Source organism: Podarcis gaigeae (assembly GCF_964106915.1).
Source record: "Podarcis gaigeae genome assembly, chromosome: 7".
NCBI lineage: Eukaryota > Metazoa > Chordata > Lepidosauria > Squamata > Lacertidae > Podarcis > Podarcis gaigeae.
The window spans coordinates 39144193-39159909 of record NC_139683.1 but is presented as its reverse complement, the minus strand read 5'-3'; the positions used below and the strand labels follow the sequence as shown (position 1 = coordinate 39159909).

At 42.0% G+C, this 15717-nt stretch overlaps 2 protein-coding genes across 4 annotated transcripts in view; one reads left to right on the top strand and one right to left on the bottom strand.

Annotated features, from left to right (window-relative positions):
• Positions 1-7663, bottom strand: part of ATP6V1H (ATPase H+ transporting V1 subunit H) — a 35264-nt gene extending 27601 nt beyond the window's left edge. Inside the window, exons 1-3 of the mRNA XM_083747906.1 lie at positions 7550-7663; positions 4085-4208; positions 1221-1323 (exon numbers count right to left, since the gene is read on the bottom strand). Coding sequence (XP_083604032.1) covers positions 1221-1323; positions 4085-4188 — 207 coding nt within the window. The 5' untranslated portion in view covers positions 4189-4208; positions 7550-7663. The remainder of the gene's footprint in view (positions 1-1220; positions 1324-4084; positions 4209-7549) is intronic.
• A 40-nt stretch (positions 7664-7703) lies between these two features.
• Positions 7704-15717, top strand: part of RGS20 (regulator of G protein signaling 20) — a 46246-nt gene continuing 38232 nt past the window's right edge. The window contains exons 1-2 of one of the 3 annotated variants that reach the window (XM_083748075.1): positions 7704-7790; positions 11825-12235. In XM_083748075.1, coding sequence (XP_083604201.1) covers positions 12125-12235 — 111 coding nt within the window. In that variant the 5' untranslated portion in view covers positions 7704-7790; positions 11825-12124. Of the gene's footprint in view, positions 7791-8097; positions 8116-11824; positions 12236-15717 lie in introns of those variants that run through there. The other 2 variants (XM_083748074.1, XM_083748076.1) reach the window with 2 other exon arrangements.

Here is a 15717-nt window from a genome sequence, read left to right as displayed (position 1 = left end):
CAAGTGTCAGTCTGCTCGTGCAAGGAGGTTTTTGAGTTGTTTCCTTCTCACTGCAGCCCCAACTTCCCCCAAAGCTGCTCTGCAAAGCCGAGGCACCCTCTGGAACAGGATGGGGTGGGGCAGAGAAAGAAGAGAGTTGCAAGAAAGGAGACGGCAAATTGCCAGGCAAGGCTGGGAAACTCTGCCTGAAACCCTGCAGAGCTGCTGCCAGTCAGTGTAGACAACAGTGAACCGGATGGACCAATGTTGCGGCTCAGTATAAGGCAGTATAACCCAGTGCTCTATGGCACCCTAAGCCACATTCTCTAAGCACCAAGTGTGGTTCACACTAGCATGCAAACGGCAAGCAGTTCAACTACACTTTTGGATCAGTTGCACACAAAAATCTGACTGCAATAGCAGAACCCATAAAATGCTCAAAAGGAGGACTGCAAATTCAAACAGCGGTCTAAGGCATTCCAACATGACCTATGGACTCTGGTGAAACTTCCATGATTTATTCTGCCTTGGGCAAACCACACCTGGAATACTGTGTCCAATTCTGGGCACAACAATTTAAGAAGGATGTTGACAAGCTGGAACGTGTGCAGAGGAGGGCAATCAAGATGAAAGGTCTGGAAACCAAGGTTTATGTGGAACAGTTGAAGGAGTTGGGTATGTTTAGCCTGGAAAAGAGGAGACTGAGAGGAGATATGATAGCCATCTTCATATATCTCAAGGGCTTTCATATGGCAGAGGGAATAAGCTTGATTTCTCCTGCTCTGGAGGGTAGGACTCGAACCAAGGCCTTCAAGTTACAAGACAGGAGATTCCAACTAAACATTGGGAAAACTTTCCGACAGTATGAGCTAATTGACCATGGAGCGATCTCTTTCAGGAAGTTGTGGACTCTCCTTCCTTGGAGGTTTTTCAGCAAAGGTTGGATGGCCATCTGCCATGGATGCTTTAGTTGAGATTCCTGCATTGCAGGGGGTTGGACTAGATGACCCTTGCGGTCCCTTTCAACTCTACAATTCTGGCTTGCATTATTTATGCTTCTTGTCATCATACTCAATGGTAGAAAGTGCAGAAGGCATATGGTTAATTCACCAGGACATTTTCACAAATGATCTATGAGAAAAGCTAGCACAGAAGCAGAAATATAGATGCCAAACTTTTAAAACCAGAATGCCAAAAACAAAACAACCCTAGGAGATTGCCCCAAAGAGATGTTGGGTTACCTGGTTGCCTTCATTTTTAATCAATTCTTGTTTCTCTTCTGGGCTCCTTTTCTGCTCAAATCTTTGAATGAATTCACAGTCTTCTGCTGAAATCATCTGCCCTCTAGCAAGGAAAACAAAGCTTTAAGGACTTCCTGTGCTATCATTGTTTTACTGCTTGTAGATTTAACAGAATATATTCTGCTGTTCAAAAAAAAAAAATTCCCTGGGTGCTAATGTAATAATTTCCTACCGTGACTGTTTACTGAGCACACTTCCCTTTCCAAACATATTAAATAAATTTGGAGCATATACTGTGTTTAGCCCAAGAGCATGGATGCTGTCCAAAGCCATTATCTTGCAAGGAAAATGGCAGTGAAGACCCCAGTGTATCTTTGACGATTCAAAAGCTTCTATGGAGCCAAGGCTAATGGAATTTTTGACTTTTTTTCCTTGAAGCAGTAAACCCCAACTCCATGCCTAATCATAAACTGCTTTTGAAAGGTCTACAGTGGTACCTCTTGTTACAAACTTAATTTGTTCCGAAGGTCCACTCTTAAGCTGAAACCGTTCTTATCCTGAAACATGCTTCCACTAATGGGGCCTCCAGCACACGATTTCTGTTCGCATCCTGGGGCAAAGTTCGCAACCAGGAGCAGCTACTTCCGGGTTAGCGAAGCTCGTAACCTGAAGCATTCGTAACCAGAAGCGTTTGTAACCAGAGGTACCAATATACTTAGTTTCATAAGAACTTAAGAACAGGCCTGTTGGATCAGGCCAAATACTCTTGTACAGTCTACAAGAACAGCATAAAGTTGACCATGTTTTGAGTAAACTGTTTTCAAGTCTTTATACCCTTGGATCTGATTTGGAAGCTCCAGCTAATGTAGACTGCAGCAGCCAGATTACTTTTTACCTTTTCTGGTTAAGAATACTTGACACCATTATTAAAACAGCTGCAATGGCTGCCCATCTGCTACTGAGCCTGGTTCAAGGTTCACATATTGATTTACAACTTGAATCCAGGATACCTCAGGGTTCTCCTGAAACTTTATATCCCAGCTTGATCACCAAGATCATCTACAGGACCATCTTTGGTCATTCCCTGAGTTAGGCTCATCTGACAACAATGAGGAACTGAGCCTTTAGTTTCCACCAGTCCTATGGGAAATCCTGCCAAATAGTTCAGTGGGCACCTTCTGTGCCAGCTTTTAAACACCTGCTGAAAACCTTTTGGTTCCAGCAGGCCTATGCAGGCAGTTGACATGTGTTTTTAATTTCTCTTTTGCTCTTAACCTGTTCTTAAATGTTATTGTTTCATTTTATGTTTATACATTGTTGTAAACCACTGTGACATATTTTTTAGGACACAATGGTATATAAACATTTTTATAAATAAATAAATTATTCAGTGTATTTCTATGTAACATTAACACATATTGGGTAAACCACAGGAAATCATCTATTGATTGTGAATTTCAATGTACTGTACAGTGGTACCTCAGGTTAAGTACTTAATTCGTTCCGGACATCCGTTCTTAACCTGAAACTGTTCGTAACCTGAAGCACCACTTTAGCTAATGGGGCCTCCTGCTGCCGCCGTGCCGCTGGAGCACAATTTCTGTTCTCATCCTGAAGCAAAGTTCTTAACCCGAGGTAATATTTCTGGGTTAGCGGAGTCTGTAACATGAAGCGTATGTAACATGAAGCGTATGTAACCCGAGGTACTACTGTACTATTTTACCTTCCCTTAAATTTAGAGTTAATTAGCAGACTGCTTAGAAAAGATCATCAAGCCCAAAGAAAAAAAAGCCTTATTAAAAATATATGTTTTTAAATTCCAAGATAATATTCATTCCTACCATTTCAGAATAGTAACTAATCCTGGACACTGGTAACAATAAATAAATAAAGATTCTTAGACAGCAGTCCTACATCTTTCGGTTCCCCAACACCCTGACAACTTTCCAATGACAGACCAACATAATTCCAATGCCATGAGGAAAAACAGCTGCTGATTAGGGATAAAGAACATGTCCTAAGTGATGTTATTCATATTTATTTATTTATTTTTTTAAAAAGCCCTCTTGCAGTCAGTCAGTGACACAGTAACTTGTGATTAAGTTTTCCTTTCAATTATAGATTTTCCTTGCAAGAAGTGTAGTTCTTCTGTTCACATGAAGTAGTAACAGTCATTTTTTTTCCTTTGCAATATTGAATTTGATCAGGCTGTAATCTCATTACTATTATTGTACAATATAATACTGTTCCAATTCTGTAATTATTTCATCAGACAGTGCCTGGCGAATATTAGGTATTTGCTTTCCTGTGAATTTCACTGGTATTGTTTGTGAATTAATGAATCAAATGGGGGGGGATAGTAAGTGAATGTGGCCACAACTATTTAGACATTCCAGCCCACCCTTTGACCTGGCAATGTTCTTTTGCGCTGGTTAAATTCTTCTTTGTGATCTCTTTGTATCTCTTCTACAAACCAACATGCACTTATGAGCAATGGAGCTCTGGGAGGCTTTTTTGTGTGTAGTTAATTATGTAGTTAAATGGCAGAAAGCAATCTTAAGGATAGTGGAATTCCTCAACAAATTGGCATTTTAAAAACTGGATTTTGCCAGACTTCTGACAAAGTTTATGAAAATTGTTAGGAAAAAATGTTTCTATCAATCATATCCATCCATGGAACCCTAGCCTTATTTGTTTTAACGAAATATCATTTCTGGTAATAACAGTTAATTTTCACTAACTCAGTATTTTTCCAGTTCTCCTAAGAGCATGCAAGACCTTCCATGAGCATAAAAACTGTAACTAGTTTAGAAGCCTAGAGATATATACTCCTTCTGGGAACCTGTGCCCAGATACTAACTTACTGGAGATATGACTGCCAATTCACTTTGTTGGCCCGAACCTCGGCAGCTTTGGCAGCAATGATATTGGTGGGGACAGCAGCATCTACAGCACCCCGGATATCCATTTTTATCTTGATTTCAAAACCTGTTAAGAAAATAAAGGCTGCTATCAGTTTACATTGAACAAAGTGATTTCAAGAGTTTGAAACTGTGTTTATAAAGCTGCTAAACCTATGAGAAGTGACTATACTTCATCCAAGTCCAAGGCCCACATAGTTGCAGAAGTATTACAGTAATATATACAACATGATTAGCTTTGAAAAGATATCCATGCAATACATAAAGCAGTTTTGAATAAAACAGAACTATATTCCAAACTTAGGCTGGGGTGTTTTTTGGCAATCCACATAACTTCCCTTTAAAGGTAAAGGTAAAGGTACCCCTGCCCGTACGGGCCAGTCTTGACAGACTCTGGGGTTGTGCGCCCATGTCACTTAAGAGGCCAGGGGCCAGCGCTGTCCGGAGACACTTCCGGGTCACGTGGCCAGCGTGACAAGCTGCATCTGGCGAGCCAGAGCTGCACACGGAAACGCCGTTTACCTTCCCGCTGGTAAGCGGTCCCTATTTATCTACTTGCACCCGGAGGTGCTTTCGAACTGCTAGGTTGGCAGGCGCTGGGACCGAGCAGCGGGAGCGCACCCCGCCGCAGGGATTCGAACCGCCGACCTTTCAATCGGCAAGTCCTAGGCGCTGAGGCTTTAACCCACAGCGCCACCTGCGTCCCTAACTTCCCTTACCTGTATGATATAGGAGATGGCAGGCAGAGACCACCCCCTCCCACAACAAGGTATTAATCCACTCCCTGGCCCAGCCAGCTGTCCCCTCTCTGTTAGTTTTTTATCAGCCGGGGTGGGGGGGGAACAGGGGTCCAGAGTACAAGCAGGCATTCTGACCAATCCAAGCACCTTGTCAATATCCTCAAGCCTTACCAACTGAAAGTCATCCAAAACAACAGGACTAGACAGTGCTCTGGACACCCCTTAAGGGTTATCTGCTGTAATAGTGGAGTCAAGATCCCAGTGGATATAAGCGATGTTTTGCAAACAAGTCACAGCAAGCTGCCATCAGGTCTATCACCTCCTTTGGGCCAGACTGTAAAAGGCCCTTCCCTACCAGGAAAAGCTCTGTCGGACAGCACAATGAGGATGCAATGGAAAGCCTAAATCTCAACAGGAAGTGATCTGACCCGACAAGGAAGTGATGTCAATATCAGATCACCTTCTTCCTGCTCAGCCAAGAAAGCAGGGACCAGAGTGTGACTTGCCACAAGCATTGGGGCAGCCCCATGGTCGTAATGGCAGCCATGGAGTCCTGATCCACCCTGGAGCTGACAGCTTCAACATGGATGTTGAAGTCTCCCAACATCAGCAATCTGGGAGTCCTCAGCACCACCTCCAAGATCAGCTCTATCAGTTCAGACAGGGAGACTGCTGGGCAATGAGACAGACAGTAAACCAGAAGAATCCCTAATCCCAAAGTCAGGAACACACATACTCTAGATTCTCTCTCTCTCTCTCTCTCTCTCTCTCTCACACACACACACACACACACACAACTTGACAGACAGCCTGGAGAGAAAGAGTGTTCTCACTTCTCACATTCTATCAGCTCTGGCTCAGGGCAATCCCCCCCCCCCCCCCGAGGTAGCAGCTACTTTGTGGAACACTCTACTTAGAAAAGTTTGTTCACCTCTTTATTTCTTGAACAATTATTCCAACCAAGCTAATATAATTAATTCAAAAAATTCTCCCGTCGGATATAGCTCCTCTGATGCTGGGTATTTATTTATTTTTAATTGTATTAGGATGGGGTGGGGCTTATCACACTTTTATATTCACTTTGATAGTGCTCATTCATTTTAGAAAAGTAGTAAGTAAGTAAATAAATCAACAACAACACAAGAAAAAATGTGCAGAATGCCCTTTCATTATCATAAACTATTCAGTGTTATGTGACATGGGCATTGTTCCAAAAAGGATCTGCACATCTGAGATTGTAGATTTGTTGCCAAATAAGGTTCAGGCTGCTAACCAAACTCAGTTTCATTTTTGAGACAAACAGTTTCTGGTTCAGGCAGCAAGTAATTTTGCCCAGAAGCTAAGAATTAACTTGAGTTCTACTTCCTGTGACCTATAACCAATGTCACTTCCCCTTTCCAGCTAAGGGGTAACTTTTCAATTTTTCAACCCTATACACACTTTCTAGCTGTAAGCACATGTTCAAGCATGAACAAGATTGTGCTGCATGAACAAGATTGCACTGAACATCATCCTAAAGTGACACTTAAAAAAAAACAACAGAATGGAAGTATAGTTTGAATACCAGAATGAATGACCTTCACCACTTCTGCTTTCTACTTTCTTAGGGGGTGTCTGGCCTAGTCCAACTCTGATGCCAAAACAAGCTGCCTGAGTTTTTAATGCATTAAATCATTGTTAGGGCAGAACTCTCCATAAACATCAGATAACTCAGCCTGACTGAACCTGTTCAAACTTCATCAGGACCATTTGCCTACACACGAAAACCATATACTGTAAACTGTTTCCTCCCTTCCACTGGAAACATGCAATGACTGTTATTGGATGAAACATTTCCTTCTGCCCGCTGTGTTAGTGTCAACACAATCAAGTCTTACCTCAGATAAAGGCAGTTGAACAACCATTTTTCAATCTAGCATACAACCCAAGTTCTCCTATATGTACTCCAAAAGTCATTAGCAGTACCAAGCAAGATACTGGTATGATTACAAGGAGCACAAACATTTAACGAAGTGGTGAGAGAAAACCTAATGGTTCAGTAAGCTCAAGGACAGCAAGATTCAGAAAAACAAAGCTCTTATAGAAAGACTGAAATAACTAGACAATTCCCATCCCGGGATCAGAGTGGCCCTGTGCTGTTTTGCTTTTTTAAAATATGCACAGCAGCATCTCCATCTTGGCACTTATTTTTCTGCACCACTTAAAGAACATCTAGCCCAATAGCTGAGAGTGCAGCAGAGCAATCAAATTCATGGATTCCAAGACTAGCAAAAGCTGGGATTAGCCACAACAGCAAGGGGGTTAAAAAGCCAGAACCTCAGTAATGCCTCCCAAGTACCAGAGCCAGGAGATAATAAAGAACCACAGTGCTCTGCTTGTGACCTTCCCTGAGGCATCGAGATAATCACTCGCCGCTTAAACAGATGCTGGGAATCCGCAAGAGCTTTCCTAGCTGAGAGGGTACGTGGGTAGCCCGGGAGGCGAGAACGGGGCGGCCTTCCGTGAGTTCCAGCTGAGTCTCCGGGGTAGCGCGCAGCTTCCTTGCCAGCGATGCTCGCCCGAAGGCAAGTGGGCGCAGCGCCTGCCCCTTCCCGGTGCCCACCAGCCCCACCCCATGGCCTTCCGCTCCAGCCCCTGTCCCGCTCCCGGCGCTGCAGGCCTCACTTACCTCCCTCGCTTCGTAGGCCGGCGATGAAGTCCCCGGAATCCGCAGCGGCAACGGGTGACCCACAGCAGCTAAGCAGAAGAGGGACAGCCGAGGCTCACGGTCATGTGACTGCGCTCAGCTGACAACAACAGCGGCCGAGATAGGGCGACGCTACGGGTCCCGGGAAGGCACCCTTCGCGAAGCGGGAAATGTTAGCCAAAAGAGGAGGCGGGGACGCCGCGAGGGCGAGCGTGCTGGGCCGGTACGTTAGAACGCTGTGTAGACGCAACTTTTATTTTCAGCGTCACAGAACGCTTTTCTTTTTATTTTCTAACGTTATTGGAGGGTTAATGGGAGAGTTTTAAGAGAGCATTTGCAGGCAGCTGTGATAAAACAATCATATAGCCTGGTCCGTGGCAAGTTTAGTAACGCAATGACCTCCAATGCACTCGCCCTCCCCGCGGCGCGCGCACGTACACAAACATAGAACTTTGATCAAGTTCCAGCTTGTCCATATCCTTATTAAATTGTGGCGCTCAGAACTGGACACAGCATTCCAGGTGTGGTCTGACCAAGGCAGAAAAGTGGTACTGTTACTTCCCTTGATCTGTTACTGTTACTTCTGTTGATGCAGCCTAGAAGAACATTAGCTTATTTTGCTGTTGCTGCATCACACTGTTGACTCGCGTTCATCTTGTGGTCTATCCGTTTCACGTGTACTACTGACAAGGCAGGGGTCCCCCATCTTATATTTGTGCAGCTGCTTAAAACCTGACATTTTTCCCTAGTGAAATTCATTTTGTTAGTTTGGGTCTTGTTCTCCAATCTGTTAAAGTCATCTTGTATCCCAGTTCTGTCTTCTACGGCAGACAGAAATGGGAGCTCCTCCTCCCATTTTGGTATCATCTGCAAATTTGATGAGCACCCCCTCAATTCCTTCTTCCAAGTCATTTATAAAGACGTTGAACAATAACAAGCATCTCACTTGTCACTTTTTTCTCCATCAGTGAGTAGTCTTTGGGTTTTGGTCAGTTAACCAGCTAAAAATCCACCCAACAGTTACATTGTTCAGACCACATTTTACCAGCTTCTCTGCAAGAAGATCATGGGGGACTTTGTCAAAAAGCCTTACTGAAATAAAGATACACTACATTCCCAGCCTTCCCCTAATTTACCAAGCTTGTAATTCTGTCAAAAAGGAAATGAGATTCGTCTGGCATGACTTGTTTTTGAGAAACCCATGCTGGGTTGTAGTAATCACAGCATTATTTCTGAGTACTCATATACAGATCTGTTCTAGGACCTTTCCTGGTGCAGTGGTACCTCGGGTTACAGACACTTCAGGTTACAGACCCTTCAGGTTACAGACTCTGCTAACCCAGAAATAGTACCTTGGGTTAAGAACTTTGCTTCAGGATGAGAACAGAAATCGAGTGGCGGTGACAGCGGGAGGCCCCATTAGCTAAAGTGGTGCTTCAGGTTAAGAACAGTTTCAGGTTCAGAACGGACCTCCAGAATGAATTAAGTTCTTAACCCGAGGTACCACTGTATTGACATCAAGCTAACTGGTTGGTAGTTACTTGGGTCTTTTCCCCCTTTTGGAAGATGGGGACAATATTTACTGTACCTGTCTCCAATCTGCAGGGACCTCACCTGTTCTCAAAGAATTCTCAAAGGTTATAGACAGTGGCTCTGAGATTACATCTGCAAACTCCTGTAGTCAGTGCTTTTTTCTGGGGGGACGCAGGGGTACACATACCCCTAAACATTTTGTGAATCTAAGTCTGGCCTCATTGAGGGGCAGTATTTCAATATGAGTAGGAATAATAATAATAGTAATAATAATAATAATAATAATAATAATTTATTTATACCCCGTCCATCTGGCTGGGTTTCCCCAGCCACTCTGGGCAGCTCCCAATAAAATATTAAAAACACAATACAGCATTAAACATTAAAAACTTCCCTAAACAGGGCTGCCTTCAGATGTCTTTTAAAAGTAGGATACAGTGGTACCTTGGGTGGCTGGGGAAACTCAGCCAGATGGGCGGGGTAAAAATAATAAATTATTAAATTATTATTCTAGAGGGTTAATGTGGAGGGGTGTGGTAAGGGTGGTGGTGAGATGACAATCCAGCCACATGGGTGGGGAATAAATAATAAAATTGTTATTACAGTGGAACCTTGGTTCTCGAACGGCCTAGTTGACAAACAAATTAACTCACAAACACTGAAAACCGGTTTTCGAACGTTTTTCGAGTGTTCCGGTTTTCAAATGTTTTTCAGAAGCCGTATTTCTGATGCGGCTGTTGGCTATTGTTTCTGGGGCACCTGTACCAATCGGAAGCCGCACATTGATTTTCGAACATTTTAAAAGTCAAACGGACTTCTGGAACAGATTAAGTTCAAGAACTGAGGTACCACTGCATTATTATTATAGCTGTGCATCCCATTATTTCAAGTAGTAATAATAATAATAATAACAATCCCTCTTGTGCATTTTGGAGAGTAAATGTACAAAATGGAAATAAAAGGCCCACAATACACAAACAGCTCTCTCTCTGTTTCTCTGGATTGCACCTAATTCAGTGAGACTAATTGCCAGGTACAGGGTTGCAATCAAACAGAGTATCAGTCTTCAAATGACATATTTCAATTTTATGTAATGTAAACCAACGGCACACCTTCCGGTGGGAACTGCTAACATATGGAACAAAACTCAATAATATGATAATTTATTATTATTATTACAGAGAAAGCAAAAGTTCAAATACTTTCACCAAACACAAATTGCAATTTAATGAGATGAAACAATATTCCGTATTTCCTGATGTATGCCTTCATATGTTTTCATTTGATTACAGTATATGACAAAACATCAACAGTTCTCAAGCTTCGTTTTGCTGCTGTAGCTGCAGGTGTTTTACTTCCTGGGAAGACAATCACTTGGGTTGTCTGGCTTGCTAAACCTACTGCCACTAAATTCCAATTGCACACATGGTTCTTTCCTGCGTGCACATGTTCTTCCACATCACTTCCTCCCATGTGTGTTATCGGGGGGGGGGGGGGTAGACAGGGCCTTGAGGGTAATCCCCACTTGTGCAGCTGATCTGCTTGTGCAAACAAGACTTCCCCTTCATCTCCACTCTTGCAGCCGGCTGTTCAGTCTCCAAATCTGCCCCAGGGAGTTGGCAGCCCTCTAGAGCAAAGTATGGAGAAGGCTGAAAAGGAGAGGAAGGGCAAGACTGGTCACTTTTGCTGGCATGATCTTGGATCTCACCCAGAATGTATAAAATAACTTGGGGTCAGCCCATCTGTTAGTCTCCACCCTTTATGGTGTTAAGGGTGCCAACAGACTTGACTTATGCAAGGATCTGGAACTTGTGGCTCTGCAGGAGTCACTAGACTACAGCTCCCACCATCCTTGACCCAATGGCATGCTGGCTTGGAGCCCAACAATATTTGGTAGGCCACAGGGTAGCCTGTCTCTCTCTCTTTGGTCGAAGTCCAGCACAACCCCCACACTACCATGCAGCCTCCTGTACAACATAATACATAAAAACGCACAAAATATATAAATCACTCTCAAAAGCTGAGCTAACAGGGATTTTGTTCTGCAAAACATAATGTCTGCGAAAGACTGTGCTACTGTAATTAGATTATAGCAAGCACAGAACAGAGCGAAACCAAAGGCCACCAATTTGTCACAAATATAATTATGAAAGTATTGCTGACAGACTAAAGTGGTCATATCATTAACAGGTTCTAATGAATGAATCCATTATGACAATTTAACCTGGTTTTCATTCTGTAGTCTTCTGCTCCCACCTTTAGGCAGAATGGATGATGGATACATATAATTTAAATGGTGTGGTTTAATGCAACCAGTTAATCAGGTCTTATTTGTAGAGAGAGAAAGAGAAATTATTTTTGTGATATTTAAGCTAGGATCAAAGACCTATTAATAAGCTACCTGAAGTTTCTCAGTGTTCACTTATATCGCTAAAGTCACATTTCCATTTAGACTGGAAGGATTAGTTAAATCAGTTGGCTACTCTGTGATTGACAAATACCACTGGTCTAAGTTGGACTCAGCAGTTCAGTGTCACGTTCCAATCCCTGTGGAACTGTGTCATCCTTATGCCTAATCTTTTCTGTACAGGACTACACGTAAAAACCAATTCACTGAACAATGCTGCTTTGCTCTCACTGTTAAGTGTCACGGCTACAATGAGTTTAGATGCTTCATCAGATATTCTGTATCAGGATTCATTTTTCTTCTTGTTGTTGTTTTAGAATCTTTATCAACTTGCAATCAGCAAGCTAAAGCAATCCACTAATACTTGGACTAATACTTTGTGGAATTCAAAGGAGCTGCACAGACAACAGATAATCCTGTTTGCCCTCCCAGCTGTAAGCAGTGCAGGAAAGATCGAATAAACTTCAAGAGAATCAGATACTTGTCCCATTGATTCAAGGAGAAGTTAATCTTACGCTGCTTTCATTTGCTTCAGTGTCTGGATTTGAAGTATATTTTCTATAAAAAAACCCTGACATTTTCCAAAGAAAACGGAGTGTGGAATTGGATTTAGAAATATGCCCTTTTATGACCTATCAGTGTGGAGGCAATATCTATTTTCCTTCAGGACACAGAGCACAAATACAGAAGATGAAAATGAAGACACCACAGCTCAGCTGTTTTTCAAGGTAAGAAAAAGTTTGGGATAATGAAAAGAGAGGGGCAATGAGTTAAATTAATGCTGTTGCATCGCTAATGCTTGGTTCAGAGAGGTGGCAATGTCTACAATGCGATTTCTCCTATATGTGATAATAGCAACAACAAAAATTGCTGCAAAATCATAATGTATAGTTAGGGCCCTGTTCAGGTCTTTCGCCAGCATGGAAAATGAGTCCAATTGTGCCTTTTAAAACTTTATTTTCTTACTTCTCAGTGGTCTCATTTTAGCTCCATGTCAGTCCTTACAGAAGCACTGAGTTTACTGTTAAAGGGAGTAATGCATGTGCCCTCAATTGATTCCTAAGACAAACACAAAAAAAATATTTTGCCATGAGTACAAAATTTAGTTTCTCCACCTATGAAGTCATGATAAAACAATTTAAAAGTTGCAGTGCTTATGAAAGAGAAGCAGTGCTGTAAATTTCAAACACTTTAGCATTCTTCACCACTTTCCTGTTTCTATATTTAATTCCTCCTTTTCCCCACCCAGTTATCTGCTAAGCGTCTCTCTGAGTCCTGCACTACAGGTGCATTGCTCATTCAGGAGATCATCCACAACCATTCAAGGAACACTGATGTTCTTTTGTCAAATCTCAGCATCCATCTGGAAACTTTTTTTTGCAAAAACCACAGTGGCAGACCTGTTCACAAAAATCAGACAGCAAGCCCACAACACAGCCTTTGTGTGACACCAGGCGTGCCTTGAATCACTGACTCACCCTTCCAATCAAGAGCCCTTATATGTCACCAATTCCTAAGGACTTCACCTTTCATTTTTAAAGTGCATATTTCTAGTCCTCATTGTTACAGAAAGTAATTTAATAAATTTAAGAAGTGGTATTTTATCAAGGAGAGAACTATATTCAAAGAAGCTAATTTGCCACATTTAAATCAATCAATCCAGTTGAATTATTTTGTTTTATGGGTACAAAAGAGGTAGTACAGAATGTCTGGGCTGTAGTGATGTTCCTGCAGTAATTCTCTGTCCATGTAAACATTCACTGCCCTTGCTTCACCTCATAACCTACTTCCTTCCTTCCGCTTTAGGACACTCTAAGCCTGTATCAGATCCTGAAGCATCTTCCAGTTGCTTTCTAATATTTCCACAGGACATTAACTGCCTATTGTCTACTTGACAGTCTAGGTTTCAAATCCTACCAAGACTCCTGGACTTGGATTCTAGCAGCCTGAAATTGTTTTTGCTTCTAGTTTATTTTACTTAATCCTAACCTCGTTCTTTGCTATCCGACAATGACTTTACTTTATTAGTTTCTAGGTTAATCCTCTCTGGTACTGACCCCTTGGCCAGGTTCCTATTGGACTTATTCTCCCTTCCCCAGACTCCATTTCCCTTTTTCTGCTCCATCTTAGTATTTTACCCACAAAGATAGAGTAGCTGGATCAATAGCTTTAAATCCCTACGTAAACAGAAGGATTTTTATCCTTTCATTAGGTAAATTTACATATACTGTATGCTTATTCACATTTCCACAATCTAAATTGCTAAAGAAATATTTTAAGCCTTACTAGGTGACATTTAAAGACCTTTTAAAATATTCATCATGAGACTTAGTTTAGCTCTTTGAGTCGGTTACATCTAGCTTTTATTTGCAAATGCTGGTGAGGTTAAAATAGGTCAGTTAAAATAGCTTTGTTGCTTTGTTTGGCCTAATTCATACTAAGCAGAGTTTATTATCACAGTCTATGAAAGAACAATCCAGTATTATTTTGGCATTTCTGTTTTGCATTTATTATATGCCAAGCTATAGTTTGGGGAATAAATACCACACACTTCCATTTTTTCTGTTTATAATTTTACAGTGTAAGTGACTTCTTGTAGCATTTTCCTTTTCTCTTCTGAGTTTATTTTAAGTGAGATTGAAAGCAGAATTTGATAATTTTCTCTATAGATAATTGATGAATGCCTTGAATGTGAACCATTTCATATTGTTCAGGTGTTTTGCTGCTACATTATTATTTGTACAGTAGTGCATATTTTATCTTTCTATAACAGGTTCACTCAAGGGAGCCCACTGTCGTTAACTGTGGCCCTAGAATACAGACTCTGAATCAGCCCTTTAATCCTTGCCCAAGGATTTGCCTTAGGCTATGTGCACATTGCCATTCAGTGCATTACCACTGCTGGTGTTTGAAGCAAAGTACTTTACATATGATATTACCAACAATTCATATGTGGCTTCTACTACTGTTTGATGTGTTCACCTTCAGGCCAGCTTCCATATCATTTGAAACATAAGCCATGGATAATCTGAGATGTGTACATTGCAGACAGGCTAATAATGGTGCTCCACCCTGTACTGCCCATGTCTTCCCCACAACTCTGTCCCAACCCCCATTTCAACTATTCCCACAGTGTAGCTTTGCTACAAATACACCTAGTGTATTTGGCACATGTTGCCACCATATTATTGCTATTATTAACCTGCCCTTCAACCTAAGGTCCCAGAGTGGATTACAACAATTAAATCACAATATTTAAACAGTTTGAACATATCTGTCACAATGGCAATATAGCTGGCACTCTAGCATAGTATTCTATAACCTCTTTGTCATAACCTCTTTAACATTAGATTGTGTCCTGAATCATTTTGGACTCTCCCCTGTATTCAGCATAGCTGTCAATGTTTCCCTTTTCTTGTGAGGAATCCTATTTGGAATAAGGGAATTTCCCTTAAACAAAGGGGAAATTTGACAGCTGTGGTATTCAGCAATGCATCAGTAATATACAAATTATCAACAATAAACAAATACAATCCGCAAAAGGTAAAAAAAAACCAACCCAAGTCTACATAACTGAATTACAAGTTTGAACAAGTTGGCTGAAATAAAAACATTTTAGCTGGGGTCTACAACAATAGAAGGACAATTCCTGCGCACTGTTCATAGACCAGGAAGTCCAGAGCACATGTGCTGCTACACTAAAGATGGACTCCTCACAGATACCAAATGAACATGGCACTTTTAAAAGTGCTAGCTCTGCAGATGAAAGCAGTCAAATAGGGGTAAGATCAGGCTTCCTCAACCTTGGCCCTCCATATGTTTTGGGACTACAATTTCCATCATCCCTCATCACTGGTCCTGCTAGCTAGGGCTCATGGGAGTTGTAGGCCAAAAACATCTGGAGGGCCAAGGTTGGAGAAGCCTGGGTAAGATGATTCCCCAAGTATACTGGGCCCAAGCTGATCAGGCTCTATATGCTAATCAGAATACCTTGTAGCAGATCAGCAGCTGATGCAGGTCTTTGAGCAGAAGTTTTAATATGCTGTCACCAATCATGCTGCAGCATTCTGCACTAACTGCAGCTTCTGCACCAGCCACAAGCCACAGAGAGTGCATGGCAGCATTCCAGTCATGAAATTACCAGGGCCTGGACTGCTATGGTCAAGCTATCCCAGCCCAGGAATGTCTGCAGCCAAAGGGGATGGAATCT